The 27,088-nt window shown below is 54.5% G+C and overlaps 1 protein-coding gene across 1 annotated transcript in view; it reads left to right on the forward strand.

Annotated features, from left to right (window-relative positions):
- Positions 1–27,088, forward strand: part of ADAM12 (ADAM metallopeptidase domain 12) — a 251,932-nt gene that overhangs the window by 195,452 nt on the left and 29,392 nt on the right. Inside the window, exons 12-16 of the mRNA XM_037496121.2 lie at positions 4,771–4,948; positions 9,826–9,915; positions 11,342–11,537; positions 23,123–23,231; positions 23,331–23,529. Coding sequence (XP_037352018.1) covers positions 4,771–4,948; positions 9,826–9,915; positions 11,342–11,537; positions 23,123–23,231; positions 23,331–23,529 — 772 coding nt within the window. The remainder of the gene's footprint in view (positions 1–4,770; positions 4,949–9,825; positions 9,916–11,341; positions 11,538–23,122; positions 23,232–23,330; positions 23,530–27,088) is intronic.

Consider the following 27,088-nt stretch of genomic DNA (forward strand, 5'->3'; position numbering starts at 1 on the left):
TCAAGACAGAGCAGAGTCCCTGTGTGACTTGTGGTAGCAGGAAAGCTGCCCCATTTAGTTCTACAAACCTCCTTCAAGTTTTGCTACAACAGCAGAGAATTATTTCCTGCCATTGCTCGTTAATCCAGCATTTTATTTGTGGTAGAACATGTGTGAAAACATTACAGCTGAAATCCTGCCAATCCCTCCCCGGCCCCCACCCCACGCTCATGGCTTCCTCTTCACCCTGGGGCTCGCGGCCTGTGACGCCTGCCGCTTGAGAGTAGAAGTCATTCTGGGTCTCTCCCCAGCCAGTAGTGTCCCAAAGGACCAACTTGAAGCTCCAGTAAATAAGGGTTTTTGTCTGTTTTGTTCTTTGTTGAATCCCCAATGCCTCGGACCATGTTTGATGCACAGCAAATACCTCTTGACTAAAAGGGCAAATGGATGGATGGATGGATGGATGGTGAATGGTTAGGAGAATGGATGGATGGATGGATGGATGGGTGGGTGGGTGGGTGGGTGGGTGGATGGATGCCCAGTTGGCGTTGGCTGTGGAAGAACAAGATAATGAGCTGGCTGCCCCCATGACAGGTGACATGAGTTTTGGGAAAGGCATTTAGAAAAAGCTTCCAGGAACTGAAACCTCCCCAGGGGCATGGCACGTACCAGGTTTCTGAGCAACATCTTTGTGTCAGTTTGTGGGTGCTTGGGTTGGCTATCAATGCCCCAAGTCCTCATTGAGGTTTTGCGAGAGAAAAGCAGCTTCCCAGAGCCGGGCGGGCTCTGTTGGCTTGTCTAACACTCAGGGATGTGTGAAGTCGAGGGATCATGTCTAACACCTGGGCCATTCCTTTGCCTTCTCAAATCATCTTCCTCTCAAACCCACTTGTACTTGTGGTTTTACAGTTTAAAGACTGCAGCATGCGGGCCACAGTTACAATAGATTCTGCACCGCTTTGGAAATTTCGTAAGCACTAGAATGGACCACGTCCTGGCCGTCAGTCACTGAAATCGCCAGAGCGCCAACTCTGAGTGAAAAAAAGGAACCCGCAGCTTTTCACATAAATATGGGCAATTAGCATCTCCCATTGCCTTGAAATTAACCAGACTCACAGTTTTTGTTTGAAGCCCGGCAGCCCTCCCCGCCAGGCTGTGGTGGTCATCACTGTCACCAAGGCTCTGCGTAAAAACCGAGCTTTGGTTTTCGTAGATGGCAGACTCAGGCTTCATTCCGATTTCGGCTCTTCCCCACCTCCTGTGCCGCGGGCCGGGGAGCGGAGACCCCAGCCGCCTGAAGCTGTCACCTGGGTTGTCAGGAGAAAATAGAACTCCATTTTAGTCTGCAAAAGAAATTAGTGGGAAGCAGAATGTCAGCAACATCTTTTCCAAAACCAGTTATCCCTTTACCGTCTGATCATTTATCAGCAGTGGGAGATGTGAGGTTTTCTTTCTTTTTTTTTTTTCAATCGATTTTAGCAGAAATCTGGAAGACGTCCAGTCCCTGATTTCCTGCGATGCTGACTTTACTGCCCTGCAGTTTGTCAGCTGCGGGCTCTTCCCAGCAGCTGCCCTGGCTGTTTGATCCTTCCTCCTCTGGCCACTTCCATGTCCTTCCTTCCATCAGCAGGCAGGCCCATGTCACCCCAGAGCTTGGCGTCTGGAAATCGGGACCCCTTGGCACTGCGTGCATGCCTGGTCATTACTGAGGCGCCCAAGTTCCAGGGAGCGGCCCAGAGTGACCTGCAGCTCCCGTGGATTCAGCCTGGTTCCAGCTCCTTCCCGGACTGCCCAATTTCCAATAAGTTGTCTCTGGATAATTCCCAGAGAGCTTTTGCAAGGCAGATAACTCCCGACTTCTCCTGCCAAGGTTGATAAGTTAGCTTAGGATGATTCACCCCAAGAATACAGTGGGGAACACACCATAGGCTCCTCCAAAAAAAAAAAAAAGAAGTTTCTGACTGCAGAGTTGTCAGAGTCTGAGTAAGCCCTGATAATGTTTCAGTTGGCCGCGCGTGGCTGCTGCATCGTTGCGCCCCCATCCTTTCTGGCGGGGGCTGAAGGTGGCATCCTCTTTGGAAAAGAGGTTTGGTTTAGTTTTCCCGAACTGCCAGCTGTCTGTTTCACCCCCCTTTTATTCTACGCTTGCATTCACATGGTAACTGCCCCCGGTGTTGTGGGTACTAAATATTAGAGAACAGGCGGTTGTGTCGAATAAAACAGGTCACCGCTAAGCAGGAGCCACGGTCACCCCGGCGCAGTGTCCGAGACAAATCCTCTGCCCGGAGCTGAAAACAGCAGTTTTTTCTGGGTCGGAGGTATAATCACTGTCGAGCATTCCTGTGCCAAGGGAAAGTAAGAGTGAAAGGCTGCTTTTCAGAATAGTTCTCCCTCGCGTTGCTGTGCGCAGGTCTGTCTTGCTATCTGTCAATTCAATTAGCTGCTGTCCTGACAGCGGGGGTGATAGATGACACTTTAAAAATGCACATTGCGGTGAGTTCGCCGGAGCCTGGAGGAGGCTTGTCTTTCTCAACGACTGATCAGGGGACCACGCAGGACCGTGGATGTCGGGGCGACTCTGGTCCAGTTCAGTGCCCGGGGAGGAAGGCCGGCAAGCCAGAAGGGAGCTCTGCGGTGGTGAGGGGGCGGGGGAGCAGAAAGGCAGACGACCCTGTTTCAGATTTGGAGCGTGGGAGGAGCTGGCTCCGAGGAGAAGCGTCCTGTGCCCCCAGCCAGCAGCACCTGGCACCTTGATGAACGGCGTTGCCGACTCAGCCCATCTGCTGCGTCCTGCGGAGACGTGCACATCCATGCGTGATGTGAATTTGGCTTTAAGAGACAGGTAGACAGACAGCGGTGGAAGGATAGCCCAAAAATCACCCAGGGTTTTCAAGGGGCTGTGTGCTGATTGGGCCCTTCTTGGAAAAGGAAACCTCAGTAGAGAATCCCCGCGAGCAGGGAGGGTGGCCTGTGCTGCATCTTCTTCGCATTTCTTATTTTTGCGCACAAATAGATGCCCTGGGAAAGCCGGGTGACTCCCACCTGCTCCCAGCAGGCGCCTCTGAACCCCGTTACTCCAAGCCCATCTCAGGCCTGAACACATCCTATTGTCTATCCTAATTAACTGCTAAGTTCTCTGAAAGTCACTTCCTTCCCAGGAAGAACTGATAGGACTTGGCGACCACACCCCCTTCCTTATCCCTAAGGGAGGATGGTCTTATCTCCCAGATCTGGGCCCCGCCCCCCAAAGGCACGAGTTGGAGCAAAACCCTCCCTGGGGGGCAGGTCCAGCTCTGTCTTTTTTTTACGTTGTTTTCTTCCATTGTCTGTGTCTTGATTATTTACTGCTAATATACGAAGCTTATTTCTTTGCAAGAGACAAAAGCACTCAGTTCCCTGTGTCCCAGCGTCTTCTCGGCACAAAGCCCCGCTCAGTGGACATGTTTCTTGCGGGCTGGTCCTTTGGAGCTACTCAACATCATTTTGATGGCAAGAATAATCCATCCATCTGGAGAGTTACAAAGATTTTTATGCTTTATTGTCATTGCATCCAAGAGCAGGACTGACTTATTAATTTGTAGATAAGAATTATACTCCAGGGCAACTAGCCTGAAGTGGATAGAAAACACTCAGGGGGTGGGTGGGTGTTACCAGGTTGGCCGTGGACTCAGCACCATCTCAGAACATAGCCCCTGGCGGTGCCAGCGTGACCGGGACTCCTCACGAGTCATCCTTGGCTGCGCCCCCGAGCGGGAGCTGCTAGTGTCATCCTGGACACATGTGCGGGGGACAGGGCGCTTGGGCGAGCTGCAGGGCCAGCCCCATGCCTGCCCGGGATGGAGCGTTCCTGGGAGTCTGGCGCGGCCCTTACAATCCTTGTGCCTCAAGACGCGGGCGAGGGCGTTGGTCACAGAGCTTGTGACACGCCCGCGTGCAGGTTGGCGCTGGCTGCTGTGGGAGACGGGCCCGGCCTCAGAGGCTTACTCCGCAGGGGTGTGTCGCTCTTCCAGAGGGCACCTGCCCCCGGCAGCAGGTCAGGGCCCAGTGAGTGCCGGGCGCCCGCTCTCCTAGGACCCTGCAGCGCCCTGAGCTCAGCGGGCAGCAGGGCATAGAAAGGACGGAGAAGGAGCGTCTTCTGGAGGTCACTGCCGCCAGAGCCCGTCAGCCAGGAGTGACCACACCACACCTGCTCTGTTCAGCGCCCACGGCCAGGAGTTAGCTGCAGGCCCACCAGGACAGGGCTGAGCCCCTCTAGTCCGTGGGGGGCGGGGGGGCGCCTGAATGCTGCAGGGAAGTTGCCCTGCTCCCCCGCGTCCCTGCGGCCCTGGCATTTCAAGGGGAGAGCTGGGCCCGCGGGGGGGGGATGGTGGGGGGGGCGCTCCGTCCTCTCAGCGCTGTGCTCGGGGGACGGCGGGGGGCCCCTCACAGATCCCATCGCCGCGCCGGTCAGCCCTGCCCTCGGAGGGGGCCGCGTCCTCAGAACCACAAGCCCCGGCCTGATCCACTCGCTCCTCTTGTAAATTTTCTCCTGAGCGTCCATGGAGGCCACCGCGTGCTCGCGGGACAGCTGCAGAGCCTGCAGATGCGCACACAGCCACTGGTGATGTCTGTGAGGAGACTGTCTAAAGGTGTTGATTTAAAAACCATCAAAGATGAACACGGGGTTTTTCTTTGGACAAAGCACCTCCTGGTGGGCCGTGCTGGCGGCGCCAGGGAGGGTGTCGGGACGGGGCTGCTGGGGCTCCGGGCCAGCGCGCGGGGTGCGCGGCTGACGGCGGTGCTCGCCCACAGGTTCCCGTTCCCCATGGTGTTCAGCAGCTGCAGCCGGGAGGACCTGGAGGCCAGCCTGGAGAAGGGCGTGGGCATGTGCCTGTTCAACCTGCCCGAGGTGAAGCAGCCGTTCGGGGGCCAGCAGTGTGGGAACGGGTACGTGGAGGAAGGAGAGCAGTGTGACTGCGGCGAGCCGGAGGTGAGCGGCCTTTCCTGGAGCGTGTGCCTCCCGGTCTTTCTTTTTTTTAAGATTTATTTATGCATGCAAGAACTGGGGTACAACCCAGAAATGTGGGGGGGGTGAGAGGATTCACCAGAGACAGAGCGGGGGAAAACAGGCAGACCCGAAATCCACTGCTGAGGGGAGCAGCGGGCGAAGCAGGAGAGGTCTGCCGTGCCATGTGGGTAGCTCCCTGGCCAGGGATGGAACTCGTGCTGCAGAGGCTGCCAACAGCTTCACAGGTTGCGTCTTAACCCCTTGCGCCACCAGCGAGGCCCAACCTCCTCTTCTTGGTTGTTAAAGAAGGGGGATCCTGGAGGAGGTGGGGAGCAGACTGAAAATGCTAGAAAATTCAGGACAGAAAATTCAAGATGGCCACCTCGAAGCATCCCGAGTCAAGGCGGCCTTCTTGGATTTTAACTCTTGCAAGAAGTAAGTGGTTCCAGTCCTGAAAGAGATAAAGAATCATCTTCCCTGAAGGACACCGGTGCTGGGCGAGATGAGGCCACGAACAATGTCAAGGCCTTCAGCTTGGAGTCTGACAGAGAAGCAAGCCTTGGGGTGCTGTCTCCAAATGGCTAATAAGCACCATTTCTCTCTCTTTATAAGACGAGGACCAGAGGGGAATTTGAATAAGCAGCATTCATTTTTGACCAAGCACTTCCTGCCCAGTTGAAATTCTGCTGGTGCCTGCAGCCTCCTCTGTATGCAGGGCCAGAGGCAGGCGAGGCGGCCGCTCTCTGCTTGTTAGCTTTCAGAGGTAATAAGCAAGAGCAGGGAACATTTTATCCAGCAAAGGGCTTATTTAACCCTCTTTCCAGGCAATGTCAGGAAATTTTCTTGTTTCTGCAGGGCCCAAGATAAAGTTAATCAGCATAAAATGATAACAGTCCCTTTGTCAATGCTGAATAATCTTGAGAAGGAAAGGCAGGAGGAGGACACAGGGCGCCCTCCTGGGAACAGCAGTGTCCCCTCAAAGCCCGGGGGAGGCTGTGTCTAGAAGTCAAAGCAGCAGTGGGTCCCGCAGGCGATCTGCTGCGGGATTCCCTCCCCGGAGCTCCTGCCGGCTGAGCGGGTAGACACGTTCACAGCCGGCCAGCTAAGCTCACAGACAGGCTGATGAGGGTTCATGGAGAGTGGGGCTGGGGGTGGGGGGGCTGTGTTGAAAGGGGTGTCTGGGTGGAAGGAAAATTGTGCTGAGACTCTGGGTTACCCCTCAAACTCCTGTGTTCATCAAACAGCAGCTTCTAGAATGTTCATCAAATCCCACTCCCAAGTCTCTGAGGTTCATGCCAGCAGGGTCACGTGATCCTGGTCTTGGTCTGACCGTCTCTGCAGAAATGCTGGGTGTGAATAAGCCTGGAGGTGGTGGTAGAGATGCTTTTATCGAGTGGTCGGTGCCTTTGCCAAACTGGTGCGTGTCAGTGGTAACGGCTCCGTCCACAGCATTTCGATCCGCTCATGTCCAGCATGGAATGTTGCTGCCCTGGAACCAGTCCTGCGTGTGATGTTGCAGAAACTCCTCCAAAGATTAGAGGAGGAAAACTTTAAACATCACTACTATCCTCAGAGGGGCATAGCAGAGGGAGAATTCCTTGGAAGTTCTATTAATTACTTGAGGGGAAAAAACAAAATCACTTTAAATTACCCGTATCTCCCAGGAGGGACCCAGTTAACTTAAAATGGTTTCTCTTTGAACTCTTTGTAATTGTTCACTACAATTACTGAATAAATTAAAATAAACAGCTCTTCAGAAACCATGATTTCTCAGGCTGGGAATGACTACCTTAGCAGTCCTATTTGCCATTCACCAGCAGCATCGCCTGCTTCTCCATCCACCCATCATCACTATTAACACGACCGCTGTCAGCATCTCTACCTCCACCATGAGCACCATCTCTGCTGCTACCACCAGCATCACCACCACCATCACCACCACCATCATCACCACTACCATCATGTCAGCAAAGGCCCCAGTGTCTGAACTCCATCCAGCTCCGATGTTGTGATGCTCTCATCGTATCTCCTCCTTGGAGACACCCGACTGGGACAGCATGCTCATTGTCTCCAGCCCACACATCACATTGCAGGGCAGCTTGGATCAGATAAAATGCTTCCTCATGTAGAGCCAAATTCTACTGGCATGCAATTCCCAGCTTTTTTATTTCTGCGGTTAGGGTTATTTCATAGGATAAGTTCTTGGTATTTATAGGGAACTCTCATTCTCCTTAGAGAACTTGGAAGAAAGTTCTTTCTCCCAAGAAATCTTCCAAAGTCACAGCTTCGCCTTTCACCTCACTTTTTAGGGGGTTTGGTTTATTTTTCAAGGTCCAAGTTCAAACTATACTTAGTCATATGTCAGCCCATTTCCAATTTCCAAACTACCTCAACCAAGACTTTTCATCAGACCTGCCAATTGGAGCTCTTTGACCCTGGCCCAGGCCCTGGGACTATTCATAGTGCTGCTCCCTGGACCCCCAGAGGGGTCGTGTGCAGCCCCACATCAGGATCTGAACAGGGTCAGAGCAACTTCTCCAGCTCATGCTGCAGCCAGCTCTGCTCCCTTGCTCCCAGAAATAATCTCCACTATTTTCAAGAAGATGCATTATCATCTTATCCCAGCTCACAGTGATTAAGAATCTATGTCTACTACCTACAGCAAGAGAATGACAATTAGGGCATTTGCAGAGAATTCTCTAATGGCTTCATTATTCTCTCTACTGTGGAGACTTCATTGGCTCTGTTGAACTTCTCTATCGAGTACTAAAATGATAGATGTATCAGCAGAGGAAGAATTTGTCTCCTCTGATAAATACAGTCCTGCAGAAGAAAACGGCAGGCGACTACTGAAGGCCTCCGTACAGGGCATTGGATTTACATCAGCCATAAGGATAGGCTGACAACTCACTCATTCTTCCAGCTCACAGCCTTGGGAAAGTCGCCTTATCTCCTTGTTTAAAGTCAATAGGATGCCAGTAGCTTGCAAATATTCTTTAAACTTAGTTATCTTTCTCACATTATCAATCCCCTTTGAAGTCAAAGCCATCCTACTTGGCTGCATTTCCCTTTGAGTTGATGCTTATATTATTTAGTGACTTAGCAGGGTGAGGAGGTGGTTCTTAAAGGGTCTTGGGAACCCAGTTGTAGGACAGTTGGTTTAATTAGGCATTCCAGACCTGTACCTTGGCCGATGTGTCATCCCCAGAGCCGTTGAGACCCTAATGAGCAGGAGGACGCGGCTGGCCTTTGATGGCATCAGAGGGTGGCAGTTAAGGGATCCTTTGAAACAAAACAACTTCCTACACTTTCAGGATTGGAAACAGGAGTTAGGAACCCTTACTGTCATGAAAGTTACAGCAATGACTTCTAGTTGGCAGCTTTATCTTATGTTTATCTTATACGCTCCGGATGTATATAAAGTCCTTAAACAAAGTTGAAGTGCAATAACACTGGATGTATGTACAATAGCAACAAATGCTTAGCGCGAAATGAGAGCATCACACAGAGTTTTATGTGGATCCAGTTCCGATTTCCAGGTTCGCCAGATGTCATCAGTCTGATCCCTGATAACATTTTACAAATTGCATTTATGATACTAGTGAAAAATTTATGAAAGGTGGTTGTCAGGAGTAAACTATGAAGCTGTTAAAATCGAGTATATGGTTGGCTTCACTCTAGCCCACAGTATGTAAATGCAACACACGCAGTGGATAGAATAAAAGGTCACTGATCAATCAGTACAGGAGAGCCTGCAAACTCTTCCTTCTTATAATTCAATTTCTTCTAAAGTGTCTCAACTCCAAGTACTGAAAGTTCTCGAGCACAAGATTCTATAAGCACTCTAGATGGGCAGGCATCGGCCTCTTCTAGAGAGCTAGACAAAGGGGATCAATCTTGTTTTGTTAGAAAAAGTGGGTAGGGCCTCCCCGGTGGTGCAGCGGGTTGAGTGCCGCACTGTGAAGCTGTCTGCAGCCTCTGCAGCGTTGGTTCGATTCCCGGCTGGCCGGCAAGGGTCCCACATGGTGCGGCAGACCTCTCCTGCCTCGCCCGCTGCTCCCCTCAGCAGTGTACTTCGTCAGTCTGCCTGTTCTGTTCCCCGCTCTGTCTCTGGTGAATCCTCTCACCCTCCCACCCCTCCGGTCTGTACCCCAGTACTTGTACAAATAAATAAAAAATAAATCTTTAAAAACAAAAGAAAAAGAAAAAGTGGGTACTTCTGAAGCACAGCATAATGAAGGAGTTCATTTCCTTCCTCACTGTTATTCAGAGGGGACAAGACATCAGGGTTTGCTCCCCCTGGTTAAATCCCTTGCAGTCCACAGGCACAGCCCAGGGGCCTCCTTCGGGCCTCTTGTTCTTTCCTCACCAGGTCAGAGCCGCCCCTGCCGGGCCAGGCCTCCTTGACCCAGATTTGGTTGGGTTGCGGGGAACAGTGGCTCAAACTTCATTTCCTGCCGGAGTGCTCTAGAATGAGGCAGGCTCTGAAGAGTAGCGTAGGGCTGCCTCTCTATTTTTAAATAAGTCGATATTTCTGCTACGATTCTTGCAATATGACCTGCAGTAGCAGGAGATTCCCCTCCAGAAAGCCCCAGTCCCGCTGAGCTGACTGGCCCCCTGGCCAGCCTGCCTGCCCCCGACCCCTTCATGAAAGCCACTCGGTGCTTCTGATGCGCCCGGGACCCCAGGCAGCTCATGGCACCTACAGAGGCTTTGCTTTCTAGCGGAGGATGTTGCGCCTCGGGCTGGTTTCGGCTCCAGAGCCAGCCCTCGGCTCCGGCCTCCTCCTTTGCAGTCGCTTCTGTGTTCCGTGGGCAGCAGCCGCCGGGCCCTGCCCCACGGTCCCGTTCCCTCTCCAGGAATGCACCAACCGCTGCTGCAACGCCACCACCTGCACCCTGAAGCCGGACGCCGTGTGCGCGCACGGGCTGTGCTGCGAGGACTGCCGGGTGAGCCCCCGGGCGCCGTGCGGCGGCCCCACGCCCAGGCGGGCGAGCTGGGGAGCGGCCGCCCCAACCCCCTGCGGGAGCCTAGCCCCTCATCACATTCATGGTATCAGCGACCCCCCATGTCATAACCGGGTGTGACCCTCCCATTTAATTGCTGGTATCTGTGATCATTTGTGGGTGGGATAGAAAGGAACTGAATCAAAACCCAAACTTGACAGGAAACGATCCCGCTGGGCCGCTGGCGGCAGCTCTGGTCCCGTCCCCTGTCCCCGTGCCGGGGCGAGTGGAGCTCAGTCCCCTTCACACAGTGTCACGCTTGGCACTGCTGCTGACCCCCAAGAACGGCTGCCTGCTGGGGCGCTGTGTGTTGTTCCAGGGACTCTGAGCACGGTGAGCCTGACGTGCTCCTGGGGAGGTGCGGCCGGGTGATTTGAACCTTCGGCCATTCTGCCCCCACGCCTGCCCGGTCTGGGCAGCTCCGCGGTGGGCCTCGTTATTCAGAGCCGAGCCCGGACAGGAGAAGCCTGAGCTCACGATTCGGAGGCTCCAAGGGCCGAGTCTTATTTCCTCTTTAATTAAGCAAGTGATCTCGGCATCCCGACCGGGGGACCCCCTCTGGCCGCCTCTCACGTGCACGGAGTTGCGCATGGCGGTGCTCCACACTCAGCTCTAAGATGCCCTCCCTGCCCTTGCTGGGATGACCCGGTGGGGGTATGAAAAGAATCTGGCCCCAGCGACTTGCAGAAGCGGGTGGTGCCAGGGACTGAGCAGGAGTGAAGGAAGCAGGACTGGGCTCCCCTCCAGGTGACCCCGGACATCAGGGGTGGCTCCGTGGCTGTGCCCGGAGTGCTCCCCTCTCCCCCCGTGGCTTTTAAACAGTTCCTGTCAGCTCAGACCTTCCAGAAGGCATGGGTGTCTGGCTTCATTGCCTTGGGGAGCAGGCAGGGAAGGAAGCCCAGGATGGGGTGTGGAGCGCCCAGACAAGCCCCTCTGGTCAGATGGGCCTCATTTCTCCGCCTCCTCCGCAAAGTCCCGCAGGCGGATGCCCAGCTCTGGGGCCGGAGGCAAGCCCAGAAACTGTGAAACCGCTGTTGGGATTGTGTCCCCGGAATTCCTCCAGTCACCCTGCCCACGAATGCTGACGCCCTAAATCTTCCTCTTAAACCCGGCATCTTTTCCTAAGAGTCGTGCTCCCAGGCTCACTCCGCTGCCCCTCCTGGTGAGGTGCGGGGCGCCCTCTTGTCTGCTGCTCAGAAAGCCCTAATGTTGCAGGAACGTGAAGAGAGGCAGCCCCCACCCCCACCCAGACTGGAGTGGAGACCCGGAGCCCAGAGCGAGCCCCTGTTAATTTAATGAGCGCCCCAGGGTGCCGCTGAGACTGGCCGCCCCGCCCCATCGGGCCCGCCATGACACCCTCTCCTTGCAGCTGAAGCCCGCTGGGACAGCCTGCCGGGGCGCTAGCAACTCCTGTGACCTCCCGGAGTTCTGCACGGGGGCCAGCCCCCACTGCCCGGCCAACGTGTACCTGCACGACGGCCACGCGTGCCAGGGCCTGGACGGCTACTGCTACAACGGCGTCTGCCAGACCCACGAGCAGCAGTGCGTCACGCTCTGGGGGCCAGGTAGGTGGCTGTGCCCGGCTCGGGGCGGGGCGCGGGGGCAAGTGCTCCGTTTCTGGAAGCCTCGCTCCGAGCACGCACCACGCACTGTCGAAGGAGCTTCCTTGCATTCAGGGGAATGCGTGGTTGGCTGGGGGGCTGGGGCCATGCTGGGCACTGGGGTGCCCCGAGGAGCTCAGTTTGTACCCCATGGGGTAACAGGGAACCGTCAGTCATGACTCCTGCCCTCGGGCTAACGGGTAGTTGGACAAACAGACCTTTCATCACTACTCTGATGGAGTAAGAGCTCAAACCAGGAGTGGCTGCAGCTGAAAGGTGGGGGCTGCCTGGGGCACCCCAAGCAAATGATGTGGGAGCAGCAACAACCAGGAGAGCCAGGGAGGGAGCTGTAGTGCTGCCAGGAGCAGCAAGCGGCTTTGAGGGGTGACTCAGAGGGCCGGCTGGGGTGGGGCCCTGGGCGCGGGAGCTCGGAGCAGCAAGGTGGGAGACACAGGTGCAGGCCCTGAATGCCATTTTGGTTCTCAAGGCAGAGGTGCGGCCTCGTGTGCTCCAGACAAAGCACCGGGTATGCAGGGCCAGCCAGGGGCTGCTGTCCCCCTCACTGCTCCCTACCTGTGGACCAGGTGCCCAGTAGGGCTGTCTCTTGAGGCTCTCCAGCCACCCCCTGGGGGAGGCACGATGTTACCAGGCTGTGCAGGGTGAGCCTCCAAGTCGCCTCGAGGCTGACAGCCAGTTTCTGAGGCCTTGAGGCCAGGATTTGTGCCCAGCTCATCGTGACCCAGGGCCCACATGTCACCCTGACACTATGCAGGACTGTGATCCGGAGAGAGCCCGGCACACAGGTGGCTCCATGTAGGGGGGCAGCACAGGCCACATGCCCAAGGGGTTGCCAGAGCTTTGGGAGAGGAACGGTGTGTCCTGCGTGAGCAACAGCACACGGAACAGACGCCGGGACAGTTCTGCTGCTGGAACGGGGACGTGACCTGGGGGGCAGGCTCCTCTGCTACTCCATTTTCTCACTTGTTCAGTATCTGTCCATGTGCTGCTAGTGTAAGGCGCTGACTCAGAGCCCTGACTCCCCCGTGACGTCTGCCCACAGCCCCAGTGCGCTGCCCTGGGCCTGGGCTGGTCAGGATGTGACCGTTACACTCCCGGGGGCGGGGGACTTCCTGGCCAGGCCGCCGGCCAGCTCGCTGCAGGGGGGAGCATTTGAAGGCTGTTCCTGTGGATGATTAGCCTCCACTTTTCCGTGATTCAGAAAAAGAGGACGTGATTGTCGAGGAGGCCCCTCAGATCTTGCTCTCTCCGGCGCTGGCCAGTGCTCGGGACTCTGGGTATTGTCTGCTCAGGGTCATCTCAGGCCCCACAGGAGGCCCAGGGACTCGGAACTGGAGGTGTCAAGTGGCTCTTGCTCCACTGGCCCTGCCAGCTCCCCCACCCACAACCCGGTCACCCTGTGAAGTCATCAGAAACCGGCTCCAGCACAGACACCAGGCAGGTGGAGCGCTTCCTTCCAGCCACGTGACTCCCTTTTGAAATGGGCCTTTCTCAGTCCAGCGCTGTCTCAATGAATCAATCCTCCTTCCAAATCTTGCTATAATTAAAACAATAGAAAATTCAAAACATATGCCCGCAGCTCCTAACTGGCAAAGTAAGATACTCGTGGGCACCTTTTGTGTTCTGTTTGCTTATTTGTTTTTCTAGTTCCTATTGTTGGGTTTTGTTTTTTGTTTTTTGTTTTTTAGGTTTGGTTCTGTTTTTATTTTGGTCTTGATACCTTACATGTTTGTTACAAAAAATTCAAATAGGAATGTTGGGCCTCCCTGGTAGCTCAGCGGGTTGAGCACAGCGCTGTGAAGCTGTCCGCGGCCTCTGCAGCGCAGGTTCGATCCCGGCCGGCCAGGGAGATACCCACATGGCGCGGCAGACCTCTCCTGTCTCGCCCGCTGCTCCCCTCAGCAGTGTGTTTCGGTCCTTCTGGCCTGTTCTGCTCCCCTGCTCCATCTCTGGTGAATCTGCTCACCCTCCCGTGCCCCCGGCCTGCACCCCAGTGCTTGTATGAATAAAAATAGTTTAAAAAAAAAAAAGACAAATATGAATGTACTATTGAGAGCAAAAATGCTCAGGGAAAATTACTGTTAGCAATTTGTTACCCTTGTCGATTTGTTCTGTGCGTATATCCGTGTTTGTACATTTGCAGACATCTGTGGCGTTCATGAAGTCCTGCAGCATTTCCACCTAAGACTCTCAGATAAACTACCCTGGGGCTGTGCATGGCATCCTCTTAAAGTACTAACTACATAGTAGTCTTTTATTTTTTTTTATTTTTTTTTTATAGAGTCATATTTATTTATTTATTTTTATTTGTTTGTTTGTTTTTTTTATACATGCACTGGGCACAGTCAGAAGCGTGGGAGGGTGAGAGAATTCACCAGAGCCAGAGCGGGGAGCAGAGCAGGCAGAAGGACCGAAGTACACTGCTGAGGGGAGCCCCGGGCGGCAGGAGAGGTCTGCGCGCCATGTGGGACCATCCCCGGTGGCCGGGGAGCAGCCGGGGATTGAACCAGCGCCACGGAGGCCGCAGGCAGCTTCGCAACCCAGTGCTCAACCGCTGCGCCACCGGGGAGGCCCTACTAGTAGTCTTTTAAATAGATTTTTTTAAAGATTTATTTATTTATGCATACAAGAGCTGGGGTGCAGGCCAGAGGTACAGGGGGTGAGAGGACTCACTGGAGAGAGTGGGGAGCAGAACAGGTGGATCTAAATAGATGTTTTTAATTTAACTTCTACTGATAGACAAATGTTACCTAACACTTTATCAAGTCCTGACAGTGATCTGCTGGGTATTATATAATGTGTATATCTGGGCAAGCATTTCTGTAGCCTGAATGGCTAGAAATAGAATTGCCTGGTCAGATGATGCACACATCTTAATTATTGAGGGATTTCTGCCCCCAAAAGTTACAGCAGTTTACAACTCCAACAGTGTGCGGCCCGGAGTGAAGGGGAGGGGAAGGAATCATCAGCATTTTTAATCTGTTACTCTGAAGGGGGAAATACCTAATTTAGGAAGAATTTCTTTACCAGTGGGGCTGAGCATGCGCTGTGCAGCCATCCCAGGCCGGCAGGTTCATCCTCCATTCTCACAGAGGACAAGAGAATTCTGGAGCCCTCGGTATCATTTTATAGGCCTTTAATGCTGAATCCGGAGACAGAACCCCTACCTGAGCTCAGAAACTGAGCCCCTAGCCTCAGAGGGACCCCCCCACCCCAGCTGAGCAGCCCCTTTCTCCTGGTGCCTCCTGGGCCCAGGTGCCTGCACTTACATATGCGCACGTCCCGTGCTCCCGGGGCCCAGGCATCCATAACCCTGGGTGCACGCACCCCGCACCCGCACCTCTTGACCCAGCAGCCAGTGCCGCCCCGGAGGCGTGGAGACCACCGCTCCAGCTGGCAGCGGAAGGGCAGAACAGAAACTTGAGCCTCTCCATTTTCCCCACAGTATTCTAGTTCCCTACAGTTTTCTTGCTTCCTGGCTACTGGTCTCGTCTCTCTCTTGGTTCACGTTGTTGACTGGTTTTCCTGTTTGCCATTTCAGTTCTTATCAAGGACTGCACATCATGCTTTGAAGAGCTAACATTTCTGCAGGGTTTTAAAAGCAGACGCCACGAACCCCCTGCCCTGCCCAGTCCCTGGGTTTTTTTCTGCCTCTGCTCTGTGGTTTTATTTTTCATATTCTCTGTAGATTTTTTTAATGATATAGTCTATTAAAATAATTATTTTTATTGCGATAACCTTAGTTTACAACACTGTACATAATCTGGGGATACAGGTTCCCACCTCTCCAGAAGTGTGTCCACACCCCACCTACCACCAAGGTCCCCACCATCCTCTACCACAGCCCGCTGGGCCCTCTCCCGTGTGCCTCAGGTCTGCAGGCAGATTGGTTTTGTTTTGTCTGTTTTGTTTATCGCCTACAGCTGAGTGAAAACATCCAGCATTTGTCTTTTTCCTTCTGACTGACTTCACTTAGCATCCTTCCTCCAGCTCAGTCTGTATTGGAGCCCGCCAAATGGCAAAATTAAGATTTCATCCTTTTCATAGCTGCGTAGTATTCCACTGTGTATGTGGACCATAGCTTAACCTACACATCTCCATTGGTTGTTCCCATGTTCGCCTATTGTCAATAGTGCTGCTTGAACATACGAGTACAGATATCCCTGAAAATTAGTGTTTTGTATTCTTTGACTACAAAGAATGGAATTGCCAGATCATATGGCAGATCTTTTTTTAATATTTTGAGAAACCTCCAGGCTGTTGTGGGCCCATCTGCCTTCCCACCAACAGTGCACGAGGTCTCCTCTTCCCCACCCCCTCAACAAGCCACACCTGTTGCTCTCCGTGTAGGTCATTGAGGTAACATTAGTTTACAATGCTGTATAGGTTGCAGGTGTACAATGTCTCACCTCAGCAACTCTATATCAACCACGGATGTTCTTGTTAGGAATTTAGATTCTGTGCACGCAAATTTTTCTCTCACACGTCTTAGATCTTCAGACTTTATGTGTTGATGTCAAACACATAAATGTTATCTGTAGTTCACACTGTGTAACTATATTTAACTCTCTTTGTCCACGCTAGTCTTAATAGCCACAAAGATTTTCTGTCAATGTGACGTGACCTTTAGTCCTTCTGAAATGCAGCTGGGTATTTTTCTCCAGGTAGAAAATTGACTCCTGCCTCTGTAATTTATCTGAACACCCAGCACAGTTACTGGAGGCGTTTCTTAGAGATTCACCTTACAGTAGCTGCATGTCTGGAGCCACAAACACTTTGCATCAGGAAAATCCTGAAATATACAAGTTTTATCTATTTTATCATGGACCAGAAAAGAGCACCACGTGACTGATGTGGCGACTGATGTGGTGTGAGCTGGGCCAGACCCTTTGGATGGGCTGGTTAATCTTCGGTGTTTACCTGCAGGGCTGGATTCGATGTGTTTTCTTTGTTTGGATACACCTGGGGCAGCACATTGACTAATCGTCTGTGACTCTGGTGGCTACAGATGGGAAGAAAAGCTCTTTTTGCCAAGAATCAGATCATGCAGGAGTCAGGAGGGCCTCCCTTTGGTCCCATTGTGTGCAAAGGAAATGATCAAATCTGTTCATTTGGGTTTCATTTTCCAATGAATATAAAGGTCAATTTGGAGATGAAAGACAGGGAGGAACTTGGAGGAGAAGAGGCCTTGAGTTGTTTATCAAAATGTCTTTTTCTGTGGATATTACTGACGGGTTAGGGAGGTGGTGGGGGCTCGGGGGCTGATGGGACTGAATTGGAGCAGTACATTTACATAATGAGTCATTTACAGGGAAAGATTAGGATGGAGTAAATCGTGGGCTTAATGCTGAGATGTCATCCTCTCTCTCTCAGAAGGCATAATGACACCGGGAACTTCCAAACAACAATTAGACAATTATAAATTTAAGCTAGATCCCTCTGAAGGTAAAACCGGTGATTAAAATCCAGCCCTTCCTCTATAATAAAATACAGTAGAATGTCAGAATCCCCTCTGAAGAGCTAAACCTTACCTCTGGAGAATGGCAAAGCGCTAATCATTCCGTTATTGAGAACAAAAAGGAAGCCACTGTCACTTTTGATGACAGACACGCAGTCTCTCGTCTTCATGAAAACATGAAGATGCACATTTTTTATACAAGATCTATTTATTTATACAAGTATTTATTTATACTGGGGTGTACAGTCCACATGCTCAGAGGGTGAGAGCATCCACCAGAGACAGAGCGGGGAGCAGAACAGGCGGACTGACGAAATACACTGCTGAGGGGAGCAGCGGGCAAGACAGGAGAGGTCTGCCGTGCCATGTGGGACCCTCGCCGGCCGGCCGGGATCAAACCCGCACTGCAGAGGCTGCGGACAGCTTCACAGTGCAGCGCTCAACCACCTGCACCACCAAGAGGGCCCAAGATGCACATTTTCAAGAGCCACAACTTTGAGGCCAAACTGTGCCTTTGTAGCCTCCTGCGCATGCAGAGACATCAGTTACGCTGCCACACTGCTGCCCGCTGTGAGCTGGACACCGGCTGCCCCCGCGCCCCAAAGCCACGTGAACGCGCCGCAGTCCTCTCTGCCGTCATCACTGGGGTTGGCAGGACCCAGGCCCCCAGGAAGTTGTCTTGGGGCTGTGTCTTGCTGTCTATTTCCTTTCATTTTTTTTTTATTTTATTATTTTTTTTTATAGAGGCATGTTTTGTTTATTTATTTTATTTGTTTGTTTGTTTGTTTTTGTTTATACAAGCACTGGGTACAGTCAGAAGCACGGGAGGGTGAGAGAATTCACCAGAGCCAGAGCGGGGAGCAGAGCAGGCAGAGGGACCAAAGTACACTGCTGAGGGGAGCAGCAGGCGGCAGGAGAGGTCTGCGCGCCATGTGGGACCCTCCTCCGGTGGCCGGGGAGCAGCCGGGGATCGAACCGGCGCTGCAGAGGCTGCGGGCAGCTTCACAACCCAGCGCTCAACCGCTGCGCCCCCGGGGAGGCCCTGTCTATTTCCTTTCAGCCCCCAGCTGTCCCTGCCTGGTGCTGAGCGTCCACCCTGACCCCTGCCCACGCGTCTCCCACTTGACCTCAGCTGGAGGGGATGACCATTTCTCTCGCCAGGGACTGAAATATCTGTCCTTTCCTGGTCTCACTCGATCTTCTTTCCTTGTAAGGCAGCCTGGTAACAGCTTCAGTGAGAAAGTAAAAGCCCCTGTCACAGACGAGATAAGCCAGGAGGTTGCCTCCATTCCCCCAGATGCTCTGTTCTCCGGGAATGGCCATCCTCACCCTCTGGGGAAGGGGCTGGAGAGGGGACGCGCTTCCCTAGCTCGGTTCTGGAACTTGCCTGCTCTGTGCCCCGCTCTGCGGGGGCCGCCTTGGGACAACAGCACGAGAGGCAGAAGCCAGGGTGGCAGGTGCAAGGAGGAGAAGGCCCACACGGCTGGAAGAGAGCCAAGGGGGGACCCCAGCCGCATGGGGAGGTGGGGACAGAGGAAGGCATGAAGGAAAAATGGGCAAAGTCGGGCAGAACAGCAGCCGGGACCTGCTGGTAACCGCTCCAGCAGGAGACTCCAAGGAAGACGCCGGTCTCCTGGGCTCAGCTGTGTGCCTGGCCCAGACCCTGCCTCAGCAGCTGTGCGCTGGCCACTCGGGTTGTGTGCCCATCCCTTTGGTGTTGGGCAGGAAAGTCAGTCCCGCCTGAACTATAGAGAATGGATTTCCCTGAAGAAAAGTGTATTTGTTCTAGAAAAAGGAATACAGGAGAGATGTCAGATGAAAGAGAAATTGATCGACCCATGTCTCCTGCAATTCACGTTGTCCCGGCCCCAAAGCAAAGTCCTCCCCGCATTGTCCTACAGCGATCTCGGCAGGAGGCGTGGCCGGGGTGCAGCTGGTGCTAGCAGAAGAGGTGATGCTGGAAGCTTGCTGGCCCCAAGAGGTGGCCCGGGCCGTGCCTGGCACCGTCCTACAGCCTGAACCTGGAGGAAAAGCATCAGGGCCCAGTCTCAGCTGCTTATTAACTTCTAAAATAAGTTCCACTCATCTTAAACCCCTCGGCCTTTGAACATCGGTGTCTCTGCGGAGGATTTCTCATCCAGTAAGGAGACTCCAAGGCAGGAAGCAGGAGTCGGCTGGATGGAAACACCCCCGTAAACCCATCCCTGCCCCGCCCCCTCCAGCTTGCCCACTCACACCCCCAACCTTGGAAACAGCTCGGGGGTCTGGAGGGACGGTGGGGGTTCAGTCCCTAAGTGCAGGATGACCCAGGATGCGAAAGACCTTCTCCAGCACGGCTGCCCATCACGCTCCAGGCGGGGGAAGGAAGAACATGCCTTGGGGCTTGGGGCCATACCCTGCTCTTGGGGTCAGAGGTCTGTCCTCTCCCCGGGTTTGTGTGCTGGTGAATGCCTGCCCACAGCTCATCCGTGGGGGGGGGGGGTTCTTTGCCTCTGTGGTGAGCTGTGCCCCTTGGCAATGGGCAACATGTGTCCCATGGCATGTCCTGCACCTGAAGTTTCGGATGACAACCCAAATAAACAAAACTCTTGGATATAGACAGTCATTGCTTCCCTGGACACACAGAAAGTTACTTCTGGAGCTCTGCATTGCTCAAGCCACCAGGCCAGAGAATACCAGTGAAGTAAGAAGCGCTTTATTGCCTTGCCGTGGGTTTACAACACTGTGGAGTTCAGGAGTGCGGCTCCACGCCTCACCCGTGTAGCCTGCATCTCCCCCAGCACCAGAGTTCAAATTGATGCCCAGGCCTGTTTATCACACCCCATCCCTTCCCCTCTGTAGCCACCATTTTGCTGTCCCAGTCTAAGAATCGTTATTCTTGGGTTTTGTTAGCTCATTACTTTGTTTCTTCATATCCCATGTGTGCCTGGAACTATCCGGCATTTGTCTTTCTGTTATAGAGCAGCCCCGATATTAAACAGGTTCCTGGCTGTGGGTCCTCACCCGCGCGCTTTAAAGGGACTTATGAATACTCCACTACAGACACACACAAAAGGGTTAATAAAAGGTTTATTTACAAGAGAAAAAGAAATAAGGAAAATGTACAACTCAGGGAGAAAATAGGGAAATAAAGTCTTTCATGCGTCCTACCCGATCCGACGACCTGGAAACCCAAAGTCACTCTCAGAGCTGGCCGGACGCTGCGAGCTGGCGGGAGCCAAAAATGGGAGCCCCAAAGCCCACGTGTCTGGCTTTTATCCACCTGGCTGCTGAACCCCACCCTCAGGTCCCAGCCACCTTCCCTTTGGTGGGATGGGATTTGGAGTTCCCAGTGTCTTTGGCTTTGACCTGGGGTGGGGGTGGAGTCCACAAAGCCTATATGGAATTTGCTTTGGGACATCCTTTTCCCCCTAACATTTCTCCTTCTGACTTACTTTGCTTAACATAATCCCCTCCAGTTCCCTGCACTACATCACAAGAGGCAGGATTTCGTCTTTTTTGTAGAACGGACCATTGGGTATCGAGACCTCATCTTTTTTTAAAAAAAGGTTTATTTATGTATGCACGCAAGAGCCGGGGTGCAGGCCAGAGGTGTGGGTGGTGAGAGCATTCACCAGAGACAGAGTGGGGAGCAGAACACGCCCGCTGCTCCCCTCCGCAGACCTCATCTTCTTGACTCACCCCCACTGATGGCATCAGGGTGTTCCCTGGACGTGGCCGTTGTGGATAGAGTTGCGGGGCCCCAAGGTGCGTGGATCTTTTTGAATTAGTGTTTTCGCCGTCTTGGGATAGCACCTAGTAGAGAAATTCTTAGATTGTGCGGAAGTTATATTTTTAATCTTGTGAGGATCTCCAGCTGTTTCCCATGGAGGCTGGGCCAGTTTCCCTTCCCTCCACCGCACTGCTGGCCTGACTCCTCAGCTTGTTTCTTTGTGGGCTGGCTTCCCCCTGAAAAGCTTCCAAGTCATTGTATTGAGAATTTTCCATTCATTTCCTGCAGCAGTGGAGCGTCAACAATAAGGCATTGAGGCACCCGCAGTTTCTCTCTCCTCCTCTGGGAGGGAGGCCCCCGGGGGCTTGGGCTCAAGGGCTCATCACCTAGTTCAGGCCAGCACAGGAGAAACCAGCAGGCAGCTGTGTCTTGGCCTGCCAAGGTGCTCTTTGGAAAGGGGTTTGGTGGAGGTAGGGCCAGCCCAAGAACAGGTGGGCGACCGGAGTCTGCTGGTGGTCCTGGAGGAAAAGGAGTCTGGCCCGCAAGGGCTTCCGAGGGGAAGGCAGAGCAGGACCGTGCCTGGACGGAAAGACGGTTTGGTTTTCCGTCCATTTGCTCATTTCCACCATTTACTCATCGTGTGACCCTCAGCAAGCCTGCAGCGTGGTGAAAGCTGTGCAAAGGGCTATGTGGGCCTCACAAGGCGGGGATAAGGATTTAAGATCCGTGTGTGTACCTGGTATGTGACCCACCCATGCTGGAGCCCCAGGGCGGGCCGGGGTGTGCTTGTGTAAGGGCGAGGGAAGGCGCAGCTGCGAGGATGCTCTTTGTCCCTCATCCTCCTCACCCCGCCCTCTAACAGGTTGGTGAGAAAGCCTAGGAGGGGAGGATGTGGGAACGGAGGGCCCATGGCATGCACTGGTGCCGTCACACCACGAGCAAAGATGCGAGCCTGGGAGCAGTAAACAAAGCCTGATGCTGAGGACCGGGGCCCTCAGCTTTCCCGTGACAGAGAATTGTGTCTGGTTTGGGGTGATGCCCTGATAAAGGGGTATGGGGAGGCGCCTCTAAAATAGTTTTAAAGACAGCATGGGGAAATGAGAGGCCCGGGGCCAGAGTGATGTTTTTCCCGTGTCAGTGCCTGAACCCCTTGCTGGCCTCAGCTGTGGCCGGGTGTTGTTGGGTTCGATGTACCTGCCGTCTAAGTGAGGTGCCGAGCACGTCTGCTCACAGCTGGGGGCACGGAGCCGGGTGCGGGTTGAAGGAAGGAGGAGGGGTCGTGTCTCCCAGGAGCAGGGGCGCCTGTCCGCTGTTCGGTGGCACCTGAAACAGCACAGGGAGCCCCAGGGCTGGCAGCGCAGGGGCCAGGGGCCGAGCGGGGCTCTGGGCCAGGTGCGTCCCGGCAGGTGGACGGGAATGTGAGGCTCGTCCGGCCAGGACAGCATGGGGAGAGGAGCAGCGGTCACTCCCGGGCACGGCTCCTTCTCGATGTGGAGCGTTTTCCTGACTTTCTCAGAGAGCCTTCAGCAGCTGTCACTACTCTTTGGGTTTGGAGCCTCCAAAACTTGGGCAGCGCCACCTGCAATTTATCTGCTTTCTCTCCCTGGCAGGAAGATGTGCTAAGAACGGTTGTTTCCTGGGCCCCTCGGCTCCCGCGGGCCTCCCTGCTGGGCCGTGGCCTTGGGTCTCATCTCCGCGGCCCCTGGGGGGCGCAGTGCCCTGCACGTGGTGGGGCCTGTGCGTGCTCTCCCGGGCGCCTCCCGGGGCTGGACAAGCTCCTTGTGTGCCTCGCTGGTCTGATCTCCCCTACATTAGTCACTACTCCGTGCAGCCGCCCTCGCCTGCGCCTTCTCACCGGAATTGCGTGGGAAGTCGTTAAAGAGAACAAGCCTCCCCTCTCCCAGCAGCCAGCCGGCCGGCCCCTCGCTGGGCTGGAAGGGCTGGGCTGCCTCCAGGCCTCACCTCCCCAGAGGCTGCCCGGGCCCTGAGCACCGAGGAGGGAGCTCTCGCTGCTTGACCTGAGCTGCGCACAGGGGCTGCTGCCCCGGCCCCCGCCGCCAGCTGCCACGTGTCAGCGGGATGCTAGCGTGGTTTCCCGGGCCACAGACACACCTCCCCTGTACCTGAAGGCCCGGTGCCTTTCATTTTTTTTTAAAGATTTATTTATGCATTCAAGAGCTGAGGTGCAGGCCAGAGGTGCGGGGGCTGCGAGGATTCCCCAGAGACAGAGCGGGGCGCAGAACAGGCAGATGGACTGAAATCCACTGCTGAGGGGAGCAGCGGGGAAGCAGGAGAGGTCTGCGCCGTGGAAACTACTGGCGACACCTGCAGGAGGTGAAGGGCACCTTGCTTCTGTTGCAGGTGCTAAGCCGGCCCCGGGGATCTGCTTCGAGAGAGTCAACTCTGCAGGCGACCCCTACGGCAACTGCGGGAAGGACTCGAAGAGCTCCTTTGCTAAGTGTGAGACCAGGTACAGAGGGTGCGCCCCACGCCGGCCACGGGAGCCCCCCACCCCCACAGGGCTGCTTCCAGACCTCCCCCTCTGGGGCCCTTTGTTCTCGCCCTCCAGAGATGCTCAGTGTGGAAAAATCCAGTGTCAAGGAGGCGCCAGCCGGCCCGTCATTGGTACCAACGCTGTTTCCATAGAAACGAACATCCCACTGCAGGAAGGTGGTCGCATCCTGTGCCGGGGGACCCACGTGTACCTGGGTGATGACCTGCCAGACCCCGGGCTGGTGCTTGCAGGCACCAAGTGTGCAGAGGGGAAGGTAAGGCATCTGGCGTCCTAGCCGGCACCCCACGGGCCGCTGAGGGCGTGCGTCCAGGACTGAGTTGTGGGGTTGTTTTTCTAAACCCACTGCTTCCCAGAACCTTGTCTCTGAAAGCAAGTTCTTTGCACCTAGATGAAAAAAATCAGCGAGTCCTAGCATCTGGCTGACCACCGAGATCAGCCTGTGGAGAAATCAAACTTGTTTTCTCACCTTTTCCAGCTGATACCGTAATTTCAGGGCTTCAGGCCTAGTCTCCCAGCCGAATGGGTTCCAGGCTGCAGGGCGGCGCCGAGTCCAGCCCCTAGACCACCAGGGGCTGGTGTCTCACGAAGCCGCAGCGGGAACTCGGCAGACACTCAGATAAGCAAGCGAGAAGAGGCAGATTTGTTTAGAGACAGAAAAGGTTTATTGAGGAGAAAAGGAACAGAAATAAAGTGGGACTCCCGGGCCAGGGAGGGGCAAGGAAGCCAAAGTGGAGCCGAGCCTCAGGGAATGTAGACCGTCTAGCCCTGATCCAGTCCCTCTGATTGGTTAGTGCTCGGTGGTCTTGTTACAGGGCAGGGAGGGGGGCAGCCCAGACCCGCAAACCTGCCTGCTCTAAATAGGGTCTGCCATCCGCCGCATCGCACAAAACATAAAGAAAAGTAACTTTAATACAGTTAGGAAACAAGACAGGAAAGCAAAGAACATAGTTTCTAAATCAAGCACCCAAAGTGACCCGTCCCCTCATGGGAAAAAGTCCACCCCAGCAGGATTGGCCCAGAGCAGGGCCCCAAATCTGCCACAAATCCTAAGCGCCTTCCCGTGGGGACCCACAGAAACACCCAGACATGTCTGGGAGGAAAAGAGCAAATCAAGACAAAAACTGCCACTGTCCCCTCCCCACGGGTCTCACCCACATCTGTGTCACCCCATCCACGACCAAAAGACAAGCGCAGTTTCTTCACGTGTCTCTAGGCTCCATGAGCCTCCTCCAGGTCTCCTCCTGGCTCCATCCTGCTTCCTTCCTTCCTCAGTCTCCTCTGCAGCTTCTTCTCTCCCTGCTCAGCTCCACCCTCCCTTGGGTGGGGCAGGGAACCTGGAACCTCCCCCTTTCCTGGGGACCCCCCTGTTATAGTCTCACTGCCTAATTGTCTCTGTGCCCAGAACTCCGTCTGCGCGTCCCAGCCCTGATCTTCGCACACTTTTCTTTGTCATCCTTGTTCCGGAACGTCCTGTTGCCCCTCGTCCTGGGAGTGTGCTTAGCCCTCTTCAGTGGTTGTCCTTCTCTCTGGAGCCCTCCTTATTCCCCCGAGGCTTTTCCTATTTTATTCTGACCCGAAGGGCTCTCCGCTTGCCCTGCGCCTCAGTGCTGACAAGTCTCTTCCTCACCCGAGTGCCCCGTGGGGCCCAGTCAGGAAATCACTGGGAAGGAAATGAAGTTGCCTCCTGGGTTGTTTTGGGGAACCTGGCCGCGGCGAGTCAGTGGAGGCCTGTTCTCACCTGGACAGGAGGGGGTCAGGTGTGTTTCCAGAGAGAATGGGGGGAGGAGACAGGACAGTCTTAGCCAAAGGGGGGGCGATGAGATATTTTGAGGTTTAGAAGTAAAGTGAAAAATGGAAACGAAGGAAAGAAGTGGGGGGGTTCACGTTCTGCCCATGGATCGTCTCACCACCCCATCAGGCGGCAGCCAGCGGCTTCAAATGTTTGAGAAACATGAGTCAACCCCGCCTGACTTCCGCAGGCTCCATGTTCACCTGGAGGTCACGTGAGGTCACAGAGCAGAAGGACAGAGGCGGCTCCTGCAGCCGAGGCCCACAGGGTCCCCTTCACGCCCCTCTCCCGGCGCCAGCCGCAGCGCGTATAGCGGAAGCGGGGCGATCTCTGGACGTGCCGAGCCTCCTGGGGTCTTCCCAAGCCGCACACCCCAGCTCACGTTCGGGCCTTGACATTAGAGCGACAGCGTTTGTAAAACCGTCTGAATGGCCAGGGCCAGCAGCCCCGAAGCGGGAATGCCAGAGACTCAACTTATCCGTGGGTTTCGCTCCGCGGGAAGACCCGTGGGCTCCGAGGGCTCCGAGGCCCCGTGTGCTGAGCGCGAGGCCTTCCACGGCGTCTCAGCCTCCCCTGGGTTCCAGAACCGCCTCTGCCCACACGGCTCTCCTGGGGTCCTGCTGTGCTCATCGCCTGCACCCCAGACAATTTATTTTATCTGCTGGAATGTGACGATCCCCTCGGCCAAGAGCCCCCGGCCGCAGCCGTGCTTGGCAGCCCGATTTTCAAGGGCGTTCCCGGAGCCTGGTGGGAGCCGTGGAGGCGGGTGGTGAGGATCCCTTAGGAAGGGTCGGCTTGATCAAAAATGCTTCTGCAATCTCAGACTCTGCCTTTGCCTGCACTAATTTGTAACTTTTTATGGGAGATAAAGTGCCTGATCCCTGGAGTCTGGCGAATGTTATACACCTTTGAAATTAGACTCAACTCCCCCCACCAGCCCACTCTCATTTAGCAAATGACGGCCTCTGTGAAGGCGGGATAAGTACAAGGGGATTCAGCTGCTTCCTCCGCCGGGCACTTCTGTCGATGGTTTATGTCACGCGATAGCGCCTGTCCGCCGGCACTTTGGAAGACTTCCACTGGCTTCGCCGAGGCTCTGAGTCTGTGCAGACCCAGCGTAAGGACTAGCTCATCTCACCCTCTCCTGTATTTTATAATGGAGGGGAAAAAATGCTGGAATGTAGATTCCTTTGCAAGCTCTACAGTCACAAAAAACCAGTTATAACGTCCGTGTAAAGGGCAGGAACAGACACGGTGCAGGTTTTCTAGGACCCAGCAGACCAGGTAAAGGAGGAGTCAGAGTCCTCAGTGGCTTTTGAGAGTCTTTTATTGGGATTTACTAGGCACACGGCAGGCAGGGGCGCTGGGGGGCCTGGAGGCTGGCAGGCCCCAGCCCCCAGCAAGTCCTCATTCTAGCTGGGCTCTCTGGCCTTCTCTGCTTCTCTGTCGGCTTCTGTTCATTCTCGGCTTCTACTGGCGTCCCCGTGACGCCGCCCTTAAAAGCCCAGTCTCAGCCAGGGGAATCCCATCTACCTAGGCCCACACCCTAAATCCGGGTGCCGCCATCAGGCATGCATTCAGAACTGCAAGGATCCATCGTCTATCCTGATGCGGGAGGGCAGAAAAGCCTGATATTTTTCCTTGCCCTACAGTCAGAATTGACTGAATTGTTTAAGATGTTGAAGAATTCGCTTGTGTTCACGTGTGAGTCTGGAAATGTGCTGAGTGTGGGGCTGGCAGTGCCCAGGCAGTGCCCCATGGAGGAGGCACGATTCACCCAGAGGAGAGTCTCCCCGAAACATCCCTTGGCTTCTCTTGGTAAATGCACACGCGGGCCTGTGTGTGGTTGTGGAGCCGGCGTGCGCTGCTGCCGTGCTTACAGCTGCCCCCACTGCCCGCCCTGGTGACCCCTTAATCACAAGTTCTTGCCTTGCAAAGCCATAAAAGGGAATTCACGGGCCGTTCAGATAAGTAAGCAGAGAGAAGCAAACCTTGTTCAAGAAAGTAAAACTTAAGCCTCCCC

The sequence above is a fragment of the Talpa occidentalis genome, unplaced genomic scaffold (assembly GCF_014898055.3).
Source record: "Talpa occidentalis isolate TD23 unplaced genomic scaffold, MPIMG_talOcc4v2.1 talOcc4.8, whole genome shotgun sequence".
Lineage (NCBI taxonomy): Eukaryota > Metazoa > Chordata > Mammalia > Eulipotyphla > Talpidae > Talpa > Talpa occidentalis.